This window comes from Ischnura elegans, chromosome 2, assembly GCF_921293095.1.
Source record: "Ischnura elegans chromosome 2, ioIscEleg1.1, whole genome shotgun sequence".
Classification (NCBI taxonomy): domain Eukaryota; kingdom Metazoa; phylum Arthropoda; class Insecta; order Odonata; family Coenagrionidae; genus Ischnura; species Ischnura elegans.
Window position 1 is genome coordinate 104,257,218 of NC_060247.1, and position 17,109 is coordinate 104,274,326.

The 17,109-nt window shown below is 38.4% G+C and overlaps 1 protein-coding gene across 1 annotated transcript in view; it reads right to left on the reverse strand.

The window, feature by feature from the left end:
- The window catches only part of LOC124154285 (protein diaphanous), a 114,584-nt gene extending 98,684 nt beyond the window's left edge, over positions 1 to 15,900 (reverse strand). Inside the window, 1 exon segment of the mRNA XM_046527908.1 lies at positions 15,624 to 15,900. Coding sequence (XP_046383864.1) covers positions 15,624 to 15,680 — 57 coding nt within the window. The 5' untranslated portion in view covers positions 15,681 to 15,900.
- Between the last annotated feature and the right edge of the window lie 1,209 nt (positions 15,901 to 17,109).

Below are 17,109 nucleotides of genomic sequence, written 5' to 3' on the forward strand. Positions count from 1 at the left end.
GTTAGATTTCAAAGGTGAATTACTCCAGCATATATATAATAAAAAATATACAGTGGATGCATGTTAGCCTTGGAAAAACGACAAAACGAATGATAAGTTGAATGAAGAAAATTGAAAGATTAGTAAGAGTAGTTTTAAATAAAGGACAATCTCACCATATCGCTTCACTTGAAGCAAAATTTTTTAATAGCATAAGTAATGATGGGAATTATATCAAAGCGATCTCATTAAGATTAAAAACCTCATGATATTTTCGGCGGTGCTTCATCAATAAAATGCATTAGATTAACATACATAATATAAACAAAAATATAATAATTAAAATAATAATAATAGATGGCTTTATTCGGGCGAGGTTGATACTAGTAAGTACCCTAAAGAGTAAGAGGATAAGGGAGCATTATCCTTAAGCGAAAAAACCCACCGCAGGAAAACGTCCACACAAGAAGGGGACGTGAAAAACTTGCGAAAATATATGGATGATTCCCTAGCAAATATCTTGCCGACAGATTAAGTTTGTTCCCCTAAGTTTTCAAAGATATACAACAAAATAGGCCAAGCTCTAAATTAATTCGTCAATCAGGGCAAAGGGTGCATTTCCTTCTCCTGGGAAACTTCGCACTTCGAAAATCTTACTTAGGGAAGTTTTAAAGCGTCACCCGAGTTCTGAACCCGCAGCCCTTCGAACAGTAACCAAAGCTCTACACACATAGGTACAACGTTCACATACGTTTAAAAGGAGATGAGTTTTCACCAAAATGTATTGAATAAAATCCGCACTTCATGTCTTCTGAAAAACTTTCAATAACTAGAGTAGATTACAGCGAAAGGTGCGAGCACCCACTGAGTATGCTTCCCTCCATGTTAACGCATAATATTACTGGACAAATTCACACCAAGTGAAAAGCTACAGTACCCACAGACTGAGAGTAATACAGGTGTATTTACCCATTTCATTTCAAAATTAAATGAAGAAAATCCTGCGAATAGATAAGGAGCGAAAACAATGAAACAAGATAAAAACATCTGTTCGGCCAAACTAGCGAGAGTAATGAATAACTCGATGTATTTCGCTACCACTGTAGCCGCTAACTGGTGATCGAAATGGCATCTGAATTCTACTTGGGAAGTTGAACACTAGTTTTTTCATAGGGAACGTGAATTTGATAAGAGTGTAGGCGACATAACGAAAACACCTTAAAAGATAATAACGGATAAAAATAATTTCCCCGGTCTAAAATTAATTTCTGATTTTCTGAATGAAAATGATCGCATACGGAAGGCTCTGGATCTTCAAATAAATCACTCAATGAATAATTCACTGCTACAGACCGTAAAGACAACACGATAGAAATGAAAAATGTTCACTACTAAGGGGGCGTTCATTTATTACGTGAGGTGATTTTGGCGATCGTTGAACCAACCACTCACCCCATAGTGAGATTTCGTGAGATTTGGCTGGACCCCTCCCCCTCAAATCTCACTGATATTGTTCAAAATCCGTATTTTCAGTGTACGCTGGATTCATGGTGGGGATTTGTGCTTCATTGCGTTGGATTTAATAAAAAAACAATTTATCTAATTATTTATTTTTAAGATTTGTTAAGATTAGTATTTAAGATTACTGAAATCGCAATTTTACACTGTTTCATGATGAAAAAAATACGTGATACTTGCCAGGACCCCCTCTCTTGGGATTGGGTGAGAATCATCTTGGCCCCTTCTCCCCAAAACGCCTCACGTAATTAATGTATGTCCCCCAACTGAACCCATAAACAGGGCCGTTACTCGTGCCGTATGCGGCGACATATTGAACTTTTAAACAATTCCCGTATTTGGCTAGAGCATCGACGCCATCCAAATTTGATCCCAAACACTGAAACGCATAAAAATGCTCAGGTTCCAGCAACTTTCAATCAAACACCACAGGCGCTAACTCGACAGAATTCCACAGAACGGTGTCTTCGGAAACCGCAGTGATGTGGGTGGGCGGAAGAAGGGCGAGGCTGAGAGGGGTAGAATGCAACCGAGGAGGCCTCCGACCTTTTTCCGGGTTGTGGTGTCACCGACCACCTGGTTGAACGCATGAAAAGGAACAGCGGGTGTGTCGTCAGCGGCGAGTGCATATGCATGACCCCTTCCTTCCACGCTCCCCTGCCAACCCACCTCACACGACCCACAGCCTCAGCGGCTCGCCATTGCACCCTCATCCCCACCATGATTCCGCCGTGACCGAATTCATAAGGCCGCCATACACGTTGAAGGATCATGCGCATGATCATGCTGAATGATTATACGAATGAAATTATTCGCAGCGTATAACGGAAAAATTCGCGAATGAACCGTCAGCGCATGATCATTCACCTTGTATAGCGGCCTATACGGTTTCACGCATTCAGGATTGAATAATTAAAATGTGTAATTTCCACTGAAACTTTGTTTAAAGCTCGCACCGTATGTTTTCCCACACTGGCATATTCATGGTGAAGCACGTATATTGCGAGCTTCAAATAAAATTTCAGTGAAAATTGCAAATTTTGAAGCTATAATTTTTTATTGGTTCTATTATTTTTTACTTCCATTTTTAATTGCTATAACGAGCAAATTATCGATTAATCGGCAAGGATGCAATAACTATAGGACTCCATACAACTTATAATGTAAACAACCATTAGTTTTCCTACGTTTTGGAATAATAAATTACCTTCTCGGCGGACTTATTAAATTAATTCGTTCAATTTATTTACACCACGGGTATGGAAAAATAAAATTCGAGAATACCCACAATCTAAACTGTTTTCGCAATAAATTCCATGGGAAAATATTCCCTTGATCGGAAACAGAACCACGGGCTATCCATGTTCCTTTACTGTCGCAATTTACATTTTAAATTCCATTTCATGCCTACAATCATGAATATTCATAAGTAGGCGCCGCAGTCTGTTTAGAAAAATTCTATTTCTCCTACGCCAAAGAGTTATGACTTTTTTCATAACCTCGATTTGAACATGTAGCGTATTGTATTCCCACCAAACCCCCTTTATGGTAGCTCACAGTGTAGTATGTAGATACAGTTAATACAATGGACTAATTAGAGAGAGAGACGGCATGTCCCTTTAGCGGTAGAAAGTACACGCATTAGGTAAAACAGTGGATGTTCACTCTAAAGCTTGGCTGGCTGCCCATTAGCGTCGCACAGACGCTTCTATCCATTCTGATAATTGAGGTGCAATAATATCTAAGCATAAATGAGCAAGACGTCTCAGTTGAAAATGTAACTTTCCAACGAATAACCGACCGGAGAAGAAATGCATGGCCTTCTGGTCGAAACACAAATTAGTCTCTACTCCCTACGTAGACATACGGTGGCTTTACATTCAATTATACCACTAAAATATAACTAAATACCAGCTTCTAGCATATCTCTTCAAAAAATAGCAAAAACCACCTTCCGTTAGGAGACTTCATGCGAAAAATCTTTAACATTTGGAAACGTCAACAATTTTTGTAGCAAGAGAGACAAGCTCATATATTTTTTCACATCAGCATAAGTACACATGATGAAGTCGGCGTTTAACAGCTTCGGCAATCTTGACACGGAAGTGAAAATTTTAGCGAGGTTTGACGATATCGAAGTAGATATCTCTTCAAATGAAGGTGCCAAGACGAATGTTTTCCATTTTTAAATCTTGCAGGTTCTATTTACCTACCCATGGTATGAAATTGTATTATGATCATAATGAATATTATAAATCAGGTATAGGAAAAGGTGCAGAACAAAGTATGATACTGCGTATCAAAGGTTGATATCAAGACATTCCTAACAAAAATGTACAGATAAAGAGCTTTCTTATAAACCGATATACGACGAATGACTCAACAGCGATATTAATACCTGAAGTCTGGATCTAAAGATAGATGTGATAGTGATGTGAAGATATTGGTGATGATTATCGCTGGGGCATTTTACCGCAGCGCGCTACAACGCCATTACATGGTGAATCAGGTCTCACTTTCACTTAGAGCAAGACAATTTAAGCAAAAAAGGTACTTAATGCCATAAAAATATCGTTTTTAAATATTTTCCAAATCACACTCATTGATAACTATCTATAAAACTTAAGTAAAATAAAATAGCTATTACAGTTTACAAGAATAGCCAAGGAGTTTCTTCGACGACGTGAGCAAGTACTAAATACCTTATTCAGCATAGTGGCGAGAATGTTCAAAATGACAAGAAAAGGTAGTTATCATTTATTTTACTTTGGTGAATTTAAAGTCAATTACTTTAAATTTAAAAACTGATCCAGACTTATCATAGCGGAATGTAATCAAATTATTTAATAAAACGTATAATGCGTAATTTAAACGTATACTATAAATAGGACGTATTTAATAAAAACGTATAACACCCACACTCTAAGAAGTTTCCGTAAAAATGTGTGAATAAGCTACAGCTACATATTTCATACATGAAACATTAGTTCCCATTTCGATATCGGCAATGTAGGCACCCTCAGAAGTAAATGTTATTTTCATATAAGACTGAATACATGTTTACATCGAAAATAACGAACACAATTTATCCTCTAGTGAGACGCGAATAAGCCACTGACTTATTGCGAGGAAATATCCATGCTGTCCACAGACAACCAGCGATGCGGAGAGCGCGTGTGTGGTTGCTAGTTCAATGACGCGTCACCGTGCTTTTTTTTCGAACCCTTCGGATGGAACCAGATGACACGGTATCCGACGCGGAACAGAGGACGCCAACTCGCAACAACTCCACACGTGCACGCAGAGATGAATAAAACGATTGCGCGAGCGAAACCCGAGAAAGCCATTGGCTTCAGCTCCTCCCGAACGAGAGACTGACCGCAGGAATTCACTAATTTAAAACGCAAATAGTGATGTAAGCATCGAATTTCCACCACCAAAAAAACAGCTTCGTGCGACGTTCAAAAATCCCAAAAAATCACGGATTCCACCATTTTTCGGGTATCTCCTCATGCATGACAGTGAATTTTTGTACTTCCGTATGTCTGCTTGTAAATTATATTTTTTTTTCTATTTCAGTTGACATTTTGTTCCGTGGCATTAATAAAATCGGCGACGACGTTTTACGATTTTAAAGAGGCCCAAAAGTTTTCAACTTATATAAAAGGTAAATGGGCTACAATCAAATTAAAAGACCGAAGAAATCACGAGATTTCTCTATATGTTTTGTTCTAAATAACTTTAGCTTCAGCTATTCGCTGACAACGTTAACAGTTACATATATGAAATAATTAGGACTATTACTTTATCATTCGATTTCATCTACTGTTAAATTTTCGTTAAGTAATTAAATGTTAGGTATTATAAAATATATGAATACAAATTTTTAAGAGATTTAGCGGCATAATGCCAGGTATTTAGCGCAAAAGAAAAATAAATGTCCCACGGGAAATGAAATAAAATAAAAGGATGAAATACACCACAAGAATCACAGAACCATCATCACAAGCACGTAATTTTACACTCTAGGATAAAAAGGGTAATTAATTAAAACGATACCCGGTAGTTGTAATGGAAAATTCACTAAAACTGAGTTGAAAAAGCCAAACACAACATAAAACATTACGCGTAATACCAACTCCGCTTTTTGTTCGTAACTGACCAATCTCATTAGAAAATTGTGGCCTTAAAATTGTAAAGTGAAAGTTGATACCACTGAAATTCCAAGAAAAACGGAAGCGCATACATATTCCTCCAACACCATATAAATCATACTTAATCTGACCATAATATTCAAATAATATCTTTGAATTTCGTCACACCAAACTCAAAGGAATATTATGTACTATCAAAAATTTGACAAGAGACCCTCACCAGATGAACGAACGAGTTTCTGCAGAAAAATACCAAGACCGTTTATTTTTGGCCACCGATGGTTTCATAGAGCAAAGGGGCGTATAAAAATGAGGCATCTCAAGCAAAGATACATAAAAATAAAAGAGTTATTAACGGCACAACTATTCATTCGCCCTAAAATTGGTCTGCTAGGACATTTCAACGCCCGAACCAAATGAAAACTCGGGAATAGTCAATACTCAGGTTTCCCCAAAACATACAATAGAGGCTTTGGAACACTCTTGGCGCTGAAATTCGATTATGATAATAAACCAGTGGCGGTAAGCATCTATAAATTCTTCCTCATGCCTCAGCAGTTAGGCTGTTTATTGAAATCCGCCCACTCTCGAATCGATCCGCCACTTTGGACACGTAAACGCGCCAACACCTTCAAAAGAAATGGAGCGTAAATAGACAAAGCGAAGTCATCGGGAGAATATAAACTAATGCGTTCGAGCGTACAACTGGCAACACTGACGGCCAGCTGTCACGTGGGCGTCCCCCAACAACGAGCCCGCGCAAGCGTCTTCGAAGACGCAGGTGATCGCGTCAAGGAGGAAACGACAGGGGGCAACGGACAGCCGATCGAAGGGGCGGGAACAATGAATGATTAGAGTTACTAGATATCCAGGTAATACCGGATAAGCGGTAACGCTAAAACTTTTGTTCGTATTCCCGCAGGAATTCATAAAAGATCCTTACTTTTTCACTTATAAACAATTCATCAAATGCGATGATGAAATTAAAAACAGACATATCAATTAATTTTACAATTTGGAGATCAATTTTACAATCAGAGAAATTTCCAAAAGATTCGAAAACCTAACCATTTTCAATAAATAGACTTAGTATAAAGCAATTTGATGTTATAGTCACATTCAAAACCGAGTTCCATCACTTCATTCTATTAAGGCCGTTTTACACGGTACACGGAATTGCGCAATCTGACGTACGTGCGAAGGCGCAATCAAAATTGCGTCGTGTAAAGCGGTGAATTGCTAGAACACATGCGAGAATGCGTGGACGTGAGATGGCAAAATAGCCCCTGTTCTAATTTCGTTCATGCATTCGCGCAATTCCACGCCATTTTAGAAATTAATGCAGCTCTAACCTGCGCAATTCCGTGCCCCGTGTAAAACGGCCTTTACTAGGCTGATTCTTGCAAATATCTTTTAAACATTATACGTTTAATTTTCTATAATCTCAAGATATTCTATATTCATCGTTCCAGTCCTGATGAAATACTTAACCTCGATAGAGAGCATTTCCAAACATTGGAGGAAGACCAGCCATTTGAGTGGTTTTGTTGCTTAACAATTTTTACAAGGACCTCAATAAACTTCCAGACCCAAACTACAAGAAAGAACAAATAATTAATCTCCCAAATAATGAATTAACAATGCCCACAACCAAAGAAGTCAAAAAATAATTTTATTTTATAGATTTCATACTTAGCACATAATTTTATGTATTTGATTTCACCTATTCAGTTGTGTCGTCGCCTTGTTAGGGTTTAAAGGGGACTCATCACTCCCAATCAACCCTTGGTATGTCTTTCACTGAATGTTAACTCGTTTAAAACCTAAGCTATCCTCCAGAAATGTGTAAGTAGAAAAAATATACCTCAAAGAAATTATTGAGGCAAAATGTTCTTATTGGACATGCAGGGAAATGCGGAAAATATCTAGAATTCCTAATACCCTAAAAACTTAAAAATAACAGCGCAAGATTTAAAAAAGTAATACATCAGAAAATTAAATCGGTCGGTTGAGAGAGCAGGGGCTTATTAGGACTACGCATCGCAAGCCCTCGACCAGTTTTTTTCAATTTCAATAAGAAGTAATAACGTATTACTTCGGATTGAAATGATAAAGCTGGTAAAATTCCATGGCCGGTGTATAGAAAGAACGTCAAGTGTGGAAGTTTACTAGCTTTCTCATTCCATTATTGATATTCGGAATTTCCACAAATTAAAGCCTGACGTAATTTCATGTGAGCGTATCACTTGTTTATAAATTATGCTACCATACTGAAAATTTCAGGATTTACGGAGTACATCCATTCAACATTTGCTGTGTCTAAAATTTGAAAATGTTATACAATTATATCCCTTGTCTTAAATTTTCATCCCGTGATGCAGGGAAATGTTGACGCAGTTTTACTCTAAACACTAAAAAAATGATGGTGATAGCTAGGTTATAAACAAATAATACATTACGAAAAAATTCAGAATACGACCGTATCAAAGAACAAATTTTTAAAAAAATAAAAAACACAAAAAGGTGCAATGAGTCCTCTTGAGAAATATCCGCATCTTGAAAATTATCATTATGAAAGAGCTAGGGTGGAAAAATGCCACTTTGGCACACTAATAGCAGCGTTAGAACTCAATAAGTAGTTGACAAGTTTTGCCTTTGAATGAATTTGGTAGTTTAATTTGTTAGCACGCGTAACGTTTTTTGGACCGTGTGGTGAGCATGTGGGAATCCTATTGCATGCTGGTGATTGATCACCCACTGCCAAACACCCTAGGGGTGCCTCGCAGGTATTATGTAGATGTAATCCCGAGACCCCACCAGGAACCCGGCCCGGGGGAGACCCCACAGCGGAGAGAAGGTTCTTCGCCGCCCGTGGCACAGACGCGAGGAGGTATGTATGAATGCAGGCGAGTGCGTGGGAATGCTCTCCGATGAGGTCGTAACGGTGCTGGGCCAGCGAGGGGAGGGGGAAGGAAGGGTGGAGGGGGACGAGAGGTCAGCCGGGACGGCTGGACGACCTTGCGACAATCTCTTATTATCCCTCTCCACCTATCCCTCGGACGCTTACTCACCGCCGCCCTGTCGAGCGCTCGGCTCCAAGGATAACAAACCTACATCAACATGATACCCTGCGAGCCACCTCAACTGCAAAAAAGGCATGGTACTCGAGTAGGGAAAGCATTAACGTCCAAACGACGCAACCGATTTTCATGCCGTACAATGCGAGATAGTAATAATAAAAGGCACTTTTCACTTTCCGCACTGATCAGTAGTGGAATCAGTTTGGAGAACAAAAAAAAAACTTTATTACTACTACGAATAACTTACACAAAGTTAATTCAGCCACTATCAACTTCAATGCCAGATAGAATGTTTAATTTTTTGTTCGGTGACACACGCGTGTTAGCCCGTAGGTTACTTAAAGTTAAGTAAGGCTTGATTTCAGGAGATGCCATGATAAATTAAGACTTTTAAGGCCAAGTTACAGGCAGTGGCGGATCTATGGGGGTACGAGGTCTATAGCCCCCCCTTGGGTATCCAACTTACACTAGATAGAATTTTTTCCTACCCCCACTACAGCTGGAATTTTCAACCCCACTTAGCCCCCCTCGTCCCAATCCTGGATCCGCCACTGGTTACACGGTACATTAACACGTAAAAGTTAATGTGTGAATGAATGAGTGATTTTGGTGGACTGGAACGGAACAAATATGAATGTATGGACCAAATTACAATCTATTTTATATCCATGCGTTCGCAGAAGTTGGGTGGTTACACGGTGCATTTTCGTGTTCATTCACGCGTACATGCATTTAGACATCAACTCGTACGTGTTAATGTATCGTGTAACCAGGCCTTTAGAGACAATATTTTTCACTCGAATAAAATTCAATCGAACGGTTCAGGTATTTCCTAAGTTATACTATCAATTGTTTCACGTATACCGAAGGTTCGTGTAAGATAGATGGGAGTAGAGCTAACCATAACCAAATTAAAACCATACTAATGTGAATGACACAAATTTGGAGTAGGGATGCCGGTTAATTTGCCAAGGCCACGAGGATCCTCCGAGGATTCATGCTTAGGAATGTCCGAAGGCTTCACCCAGTATCGTGATTGTCAATCAAGTTAATTGTAAGACGAAATTATTATTCGAGCCCATGGCCCACCGGTAAGACGCCTTCCGCTCTACTCACTAGGCTACCACGCTCTCCCGTAAGATGACATGCTTAAAACATCTTTCAAATATTTCTTACACTAAATTTCCGTCGAAATTGTACCCGGCTAATGCATGTAAAATCTAAGGGTCCAACTTAGATCGCTGGGCATCCCCGTAAATTGCGTTCAAGCAAATTACAATTATGAAAACGAAAACAAAGATCTAACCGCAACTGTTCGTAGAGAAGACTGCCATTAAATCCGGTAGAAACTACAGGCTAAAATAGTTAAGAAAATATTGAAATACATTTTAATGGAGGTAAATATCGGCTCTCATTTACAAACTGGTATGTCTTGCTCGAAGACGAAATAACTGCTATTGCTCTTACATTATTTATCAAACCAAAGTAATGGAATTACACCAAAATATATCTCGTTAGAAAATTTACTCCATATATTATGTAGCATCACAATTCCTTCTAATTCCTGTGAGATTAAAAAAGTCACTTCTGTTAAAAGGCCTCTTAACTTGGTATATAAATATAGGGTCATAAATATCAGAGTCATTACACACATCAGAACACTAATAATAATGAATCAAATTTCCAGACGACCATAAATATGCCAACTTCATAACCAATACATTTCTGAGTAAATGCTTAACCTATTGGGTAAACACACCTATAAAACAACAGTGACGACACCATGAGTCAGCTAGCCTTTTCTAGCACACAACGCCATGACTAATGTGAATAAAAAAAACCTCCAAAGTGCAAAGACCTCGCGGAATTAATTACCAACAGCACAAGAAAATATTCTCCTTTGAATATTCTTCATGGGAAAGTAGAATCCGCCAACAGGATAGAACTAAACTTGAAGGAAAGGGGCGTGAGATGTAATGCCCTCAGAAGCAAAAATAGAGAATTGATGATTGAAACCGAAGACAAAGTGAAGAGAGGAAGGTTTACCTCAAAGATTTGTACAGCGGATAAGGTCTAAGAAAGCTATCGAATACAAAGGAGAAATGGATACAGATGGCATGGGAGACCCAATTTTAAGATAATAATTTGATGCTGCAGTAATAGACCTGCGGATGAATAAAGCATTTGGAATTAACGATGTTCCAGTAGACATAACGAAAAATGCAGGAGAAAAGACTATGAACCAGCTGTAATAAATCAAAAATGAAATGTATTCAATCGGCGAAACACTTAAGGATACTGATTCCCTAGAGAATAAGAGTGGAGGATTGCGAAAAGTTTAGGAACATAAGCCTGACAACACATGAGTCCAAGACAATGACAAGGATCATATACAGACGAATTGAACACTACCTGAAGGGGGACCAATTCAGATTCGAAGTAAGAAAAGGCTCAAGAGTCAAGTGAAGCAGTATAGGGCCTTAGGTTACTCATACAGAAAAGAATGAAGTAGAACAAGCTCAGGCTCGTTGCGTCTGTGGACTTAAAGACGGCGTTTCACAACGAGGATTGGTATACAATGCTTAGAATCCTGAAAGAAATTAGTTTTTTACAATGACAGGAGAATCATCCACAGTTTATACGAAAACCAAGAAGCGGTGATAAAATTAGACCCCAAGCGTTTAGAAGCAAGAATGAGAATAAGCATTGAAGTGAGAAAACTATTTATAAGAATTTGCATTTGGAGTATGGATCTCTACGGAAGTGAGGCATGGACAATGACAACGGCGGAGAAATCAAGGGTGCAGGCTTTCGAAATTTGGTAATATAGAAGAAAGATGAAGATCGAATAGATCGACGGCGAACGTAATGAGAAAGTCCTAAGAAGAGTTGGAGCGAAGAAAGTCTTTGTAAAACATTGATAAGTACACGAAACAACCGACAATGTCTTGAGACAAGATGACCTCATGAAAACAATTGTCGAGAGACAATCAGATGGCAATAATAGAAAAAGAAGACCGCGGATAAAATATATGAAGCAAGTAAAGGAGGACGTGAAAAAGAAGAAATACGTAAGTGTGAAAAGATTATTAGATAACTGAGTGGAGCGCTGCGTCACACCAATCTTGGGAATGCCGACCAGCGATGATGATGACGAAAGTTCCCAAGAATACGAACCAAAAGATAACGACTTGCTCTGCCGGAAAACTATTTTGACGTTACCTCAAGCACATTTTAGCCGATTCAGCCAAAGCAGCAACGAATAAAATGAAAGCATCAACGGGGACACTTTCCGAATGCTTATCTTCAAAAGTTATCAACGTAAATGGCTCTATTTTATCAAACCATCTCAAAGCATCAGACTTGAATTACTCTTATCATTATTCATTAAATGAAATGAAGTGAATATTTTTATGAGAATCCCCAATTAAGCATCAGAATGGTACAACTTTCGAGTGAAGGTTTGCCCTCGAAAATCTGTCGAAGAGACACTCCGACGAGGAAAACCGCAACGAATGGATGGTGGCCCAATCAATATTTACCTCGAATGACATTGACGGATGTGGAAACACCCCAGCTCACGAGTAGGTCGAGATAAAGAGAAAATAGACCACCATAAATAAAATGATGAGATATGACGTGACTTGGAAGGCCACGCCTCTAACGGGCTCGAATATGGGATTGACTTGAATCACGACATTTCTCTGAAAAGGAGCAACAACTACGATTCCGATACATTACTTCAAGAGGAAGACTCTAAATTCACACTTAAGTCATCATTCATAGGGCAAAATGGCTCTCGAATGTGGAATAAAGCAAAAACCGAATCGCTGCGAATGATATGTTATACACAAACATGAGTTCATCCAAGTTATTTCGACAAAATTGCTAGACCATGCATGAATTCATTACACAGTAATGCGAGGCCAAGTTTGCGACAGTTCTAAAACCTAAGTACATAGGCATTCCACCTAATTACGCGGAAGTCTCACATCAGAATGAAAAATAATTCGGTGAATAGAATATATTTCATGACTCGCTCTAAAATCCATTACAAGAGGCATTACGGAAGCAAACCTATAGCAAAGGTGTTCAACACATCATGTGGAGCGTTCACTAAGAGCTAAAACAGCAATATAGTTGATAACTCTAGTATATAAATAGGGCTAGATTTTCTACGAGAATAAAATTTTTCAACATTCATCCACTCACGATAATGGATACTTATAAAACAAAAATTCGCGATATTTGCCTCCTATCAATGACAGCTCGTCACGTTCGACCTCATTTTCATAACCATTTCGTTCGCTTGAATGCGAGAGGGGATAATACAGCGAAGATTGGATGGATGAAGCGAACAAAATAATAATCTCTCTTGATCCATGACTGTAAAAGGCTTCATAACTACATATACCTATATTTATATTTATATTTATATATCTATACTTCTAAGTAGGCATCCGATCAAGGAATGAAAACATTTGTAACAAACAAATATTATAACAACCTAAACTTACATCATTTCAATTTGCACCTATTCACAAAAATGTTGGCCATCTCTCGTGCAAAGGGTCAAATACACGAGTTTTCTTGGGGCAGCTGACGGAAATTCACACTGATTTGGAGCAGTAGAGTCTTCAGGTATAAAATTCACTCTTTTATCTCCAGTATATGTGAAAACACAAAAATAATATTCGAAAAACATAGGAATCGACCAGGTGAATTGGACGCAGGTGACGCAAGGCAAGAGAAATCGCGTATAAAGGTCACTGAGAAAGCTTAAGACTTAATAACAACCAGTACAAACGTGATGTGAATAATTCTCAAAAGATATATTCAAATAATCAGCTTGATATGAAGGCTTAAATCAGTAAATTTGACACAAGAAACTGTTAAAGACCTTTCTCGCACGATTTTCTGTTTCCTTTGTGCATGTATCTGAATATGAGATGACGGCTCACTTCCGATGAACTTCTCATTAAACATCCAGAAATGCATGTTGACTTGTAAGAATTGATATTGCAGTGAAGACAGCTTCGCATTTCTTTTCCTTAGAAAAAAAAATGGGAGCCACACATCATAGGGATGTAATTACTAAATAAACTATCGCCTGTAGGATACTAGAAAGTTACGTCACGGTACGAAGTTCAAGGTGGATAAATATGTACGCTAAAATGAACATTCCTAATTACTTTAATGTGAACAACAAAGTGTACATGTTTGACATAGAATATGTACGGTCGAGTTAGATGACGATGCATGTTAACGACAAATCAGCAAAAGCTTACGAAAAAAATAATGGCCGAGGACGATTAAGGTAGAACTTAAAAAACTGGTAATCAGCTTTCGTAAATTAAAGCGACCATGATAAAAAGTGCCACAAACACCACCAGAGCTGAGCAGCAGATAGGGAAGAACGAGAAATTTCGGTATGATTCCATGTCAGAAAAAATAAACTAACGAAAGGTTGACAGTGTTGTACACACCAATCGGAAGACAAAATTCACACCGAACTCGACTAATTTCTTCGAAGCAAAATATTTTCAAAACACGACAATCAACAATGACGATTAAATGATGAAGCTTCCTCCGAAGTAGTTTATATAACAATGAGTTATTCCACGACTGAAACGTAAAATTCGATCCAACAGACGGTAAAAAAAAATTCTGGAGTACATACATACAAGGTAATAAATCTGAGATAGAACTCAGGCGGCTACCCAATAACCACTAGCTAAGGCCAGCACTGAAACCATAAACCTCATGATTAAGGAAAACAGAAAAGCTTTGAAACTTATTTACTTATTAATATATTAAATTAAAATATCGATACTTCTCCTTCTCGTTCGTATTACATTTCATGGTAATAAATTTCCAACGTAAATAAACAATATGAGAGGAAATTCTATCAAAATTCACTAACTCTTGGTTAACTATGTGGTATTCCATTATTTCCTGGATATAAACAGTTACTTATACCACTTATTTAAAATAAGTGGTATAAGTAACTGTTTATATCCAGGAAGGAAATTCTATCGTTGCATTTACTCAATCAAGCAGACTCATCACGTAATGACGGCTTTTGTCATTTCAATTTTGGTCGATTATCCCTCTAGTTATATGTACCTTGCGGTAGAAACTTACTCATCTCATTCTTAGCACCTCTATTAACATAAAGTTAGTTTAACGGATGCAAAGATACGCGCAACGCAAGCAATAAACCTTGCACTGACCAATAGGGAAGCTTCTCTTTTTTCCAAGCCAACTCGCGCCTCGAGAATTTTCAGCAGATTGTCAAAAGGATTTACCGATATTTGAACCCAGAATCTTTCGTGTGAAATCGTTTTAAGCTTGACGTGATATAAATGCGATATATCCATCATGAAACATAAACACCATTAGTCAGTTACTAATGGTGTTTATATTTTATACGGAATCTTTCGATTAGATACTCACTAGAACACTACGCCACCCGAATAACAGGAGATGACGGACGTATAAGAGTAGAAATTTATAAATACGGAAAGGTTAGTTGATAGCAGTGGCAGATCTATGGGGGGTGGGCTATAGCATCCCCTTGGACACGCAATTTACACTAGATAGAATGGTAATTTTGTTCGGACCCCCAATACTGCTGGGAGGTTACTCCCCAATTAGCCCCCCCTTGTCCCTATCCTGGATCCGCCACTGGCTGATAAGATAGTTGAAAAAATAGCTGCGTCCAACCAATATCAAGATTATTGACCTATGATGAAAACCACATCTCCCGGATATGCAAGGAACACTTGCGGTTACTCCTCCAAAAGTATGCCACTATAAAGTATGCATCAAATAGCGGCCGGCGCTGCAAAGAGTGCACGAGAATGACGAGCCGTTACTCCGGGTCGATTACCTTCCGTTTGCTCTCCCTTGCGCTGGATATCCGCCGAAGAGCCACCAATGGATTCATGTCGACCACTAAACACTTCACTTATATAACACAGGAAACCAGACGAAGCACTACGATTATTGGTGCCAGCATTTAATTATGCAAACATCACACACACAGTTCTTCGCTATGAGCGGTGTGGCTGAAATAAAATTCACACTCAAGCGCAAAACAACACTTATAATCCTCCTGACGCTTCTACGGGTAGTCCAAGCACCATACTTCCGAACGGCAAAATTGCGACTGGCGCGAAGTCGCCGTTCCCTTCGCGACAACTGATACCTTTTTACGATGAAAGGAAACCTTTGTGTGCCCATCAATAAGGGCTAAAGGTGGTAAGACCTTCAGCCCGCACGTTATCATCAGAGAGATAAATCATCAGAAAATAACGAGTCTGCACCACTGTTAACGATAACAGATGCATGCCGTATCTAAAACGAGAAACAAACAACGATTTTCGCGCATACACAAAAAGAGGCATGCTATCAGGCATTAAGATCTATGATTCATAAAATGCATTACATAAAATGAAAAAAAAAACTTCAAGAGCATTTCACATTTACTCCAGTAAAAATTTCAAGCATATACATGAACTGCTAAGTACAGAAAGGTATTATGTCCAATAAGGCTAACTTTTCAGGATATATTAAAAAAACCTAGTAAACTCATATACACCACAAATATAATTTTTTAAATATTTTTTCTTTGTAGGACTGGGCATTTGGAACTTGTAAATACTAATTAACTAAGTAAAATATTTTAAGAGAGTTATTTAAGAGAGTAAAATATTTTAATCGAAAATTCGAGTCGAGTCGAGTAGCTGGTACTCGACTCGAGTGTTTCGAGTCTCATTACGAATGTCGAGTCGAGTAGTTTCGGTTACAGAGCTGTCGAGGCCAGCAAGTTCAGAAATCTACCGACTACAGTCCTGGACTTCGCAATATTGAAGGCGTTGTCATGCTAATAACACCGCGCGGATATGTTTCCTTTTTGTAGCAAACGTTGTGTCTTGTACCTAGCAGCAACTTAAAGAAAAAAAAAGAAAAATTGCTCAACTTGCACATGATGCCTTCATGCAGTTAGCGAATCATATGATAATATAGCAATCATATATATAACCAAGCAAGCAAGACAAATGGAAGGGAAAATTTTGGGGCAGTATATATCGTGTAGCAATCGATAAGAGGCACACTACACGATGGAATTAAACAGTTTTAAAAGATGAAACACTTCTCCATTAGAGGCATAATTTCAAAGAATTGAATAATGCTTGGGTACAGAAGTATTTATGAGGCAATAGCGTAGCTAATAATGGCAGGGCGTCACCCACCGTGCGCGGAAAAAATCAAATAAAAAACATTCAATTTTCAGTATCTTCCGCGGTTGACAGCCGTGATGTAAGCGGAGGACTGCCTCTTTTAGCGTATGAAACGTTCAAGAAGCTGAAATA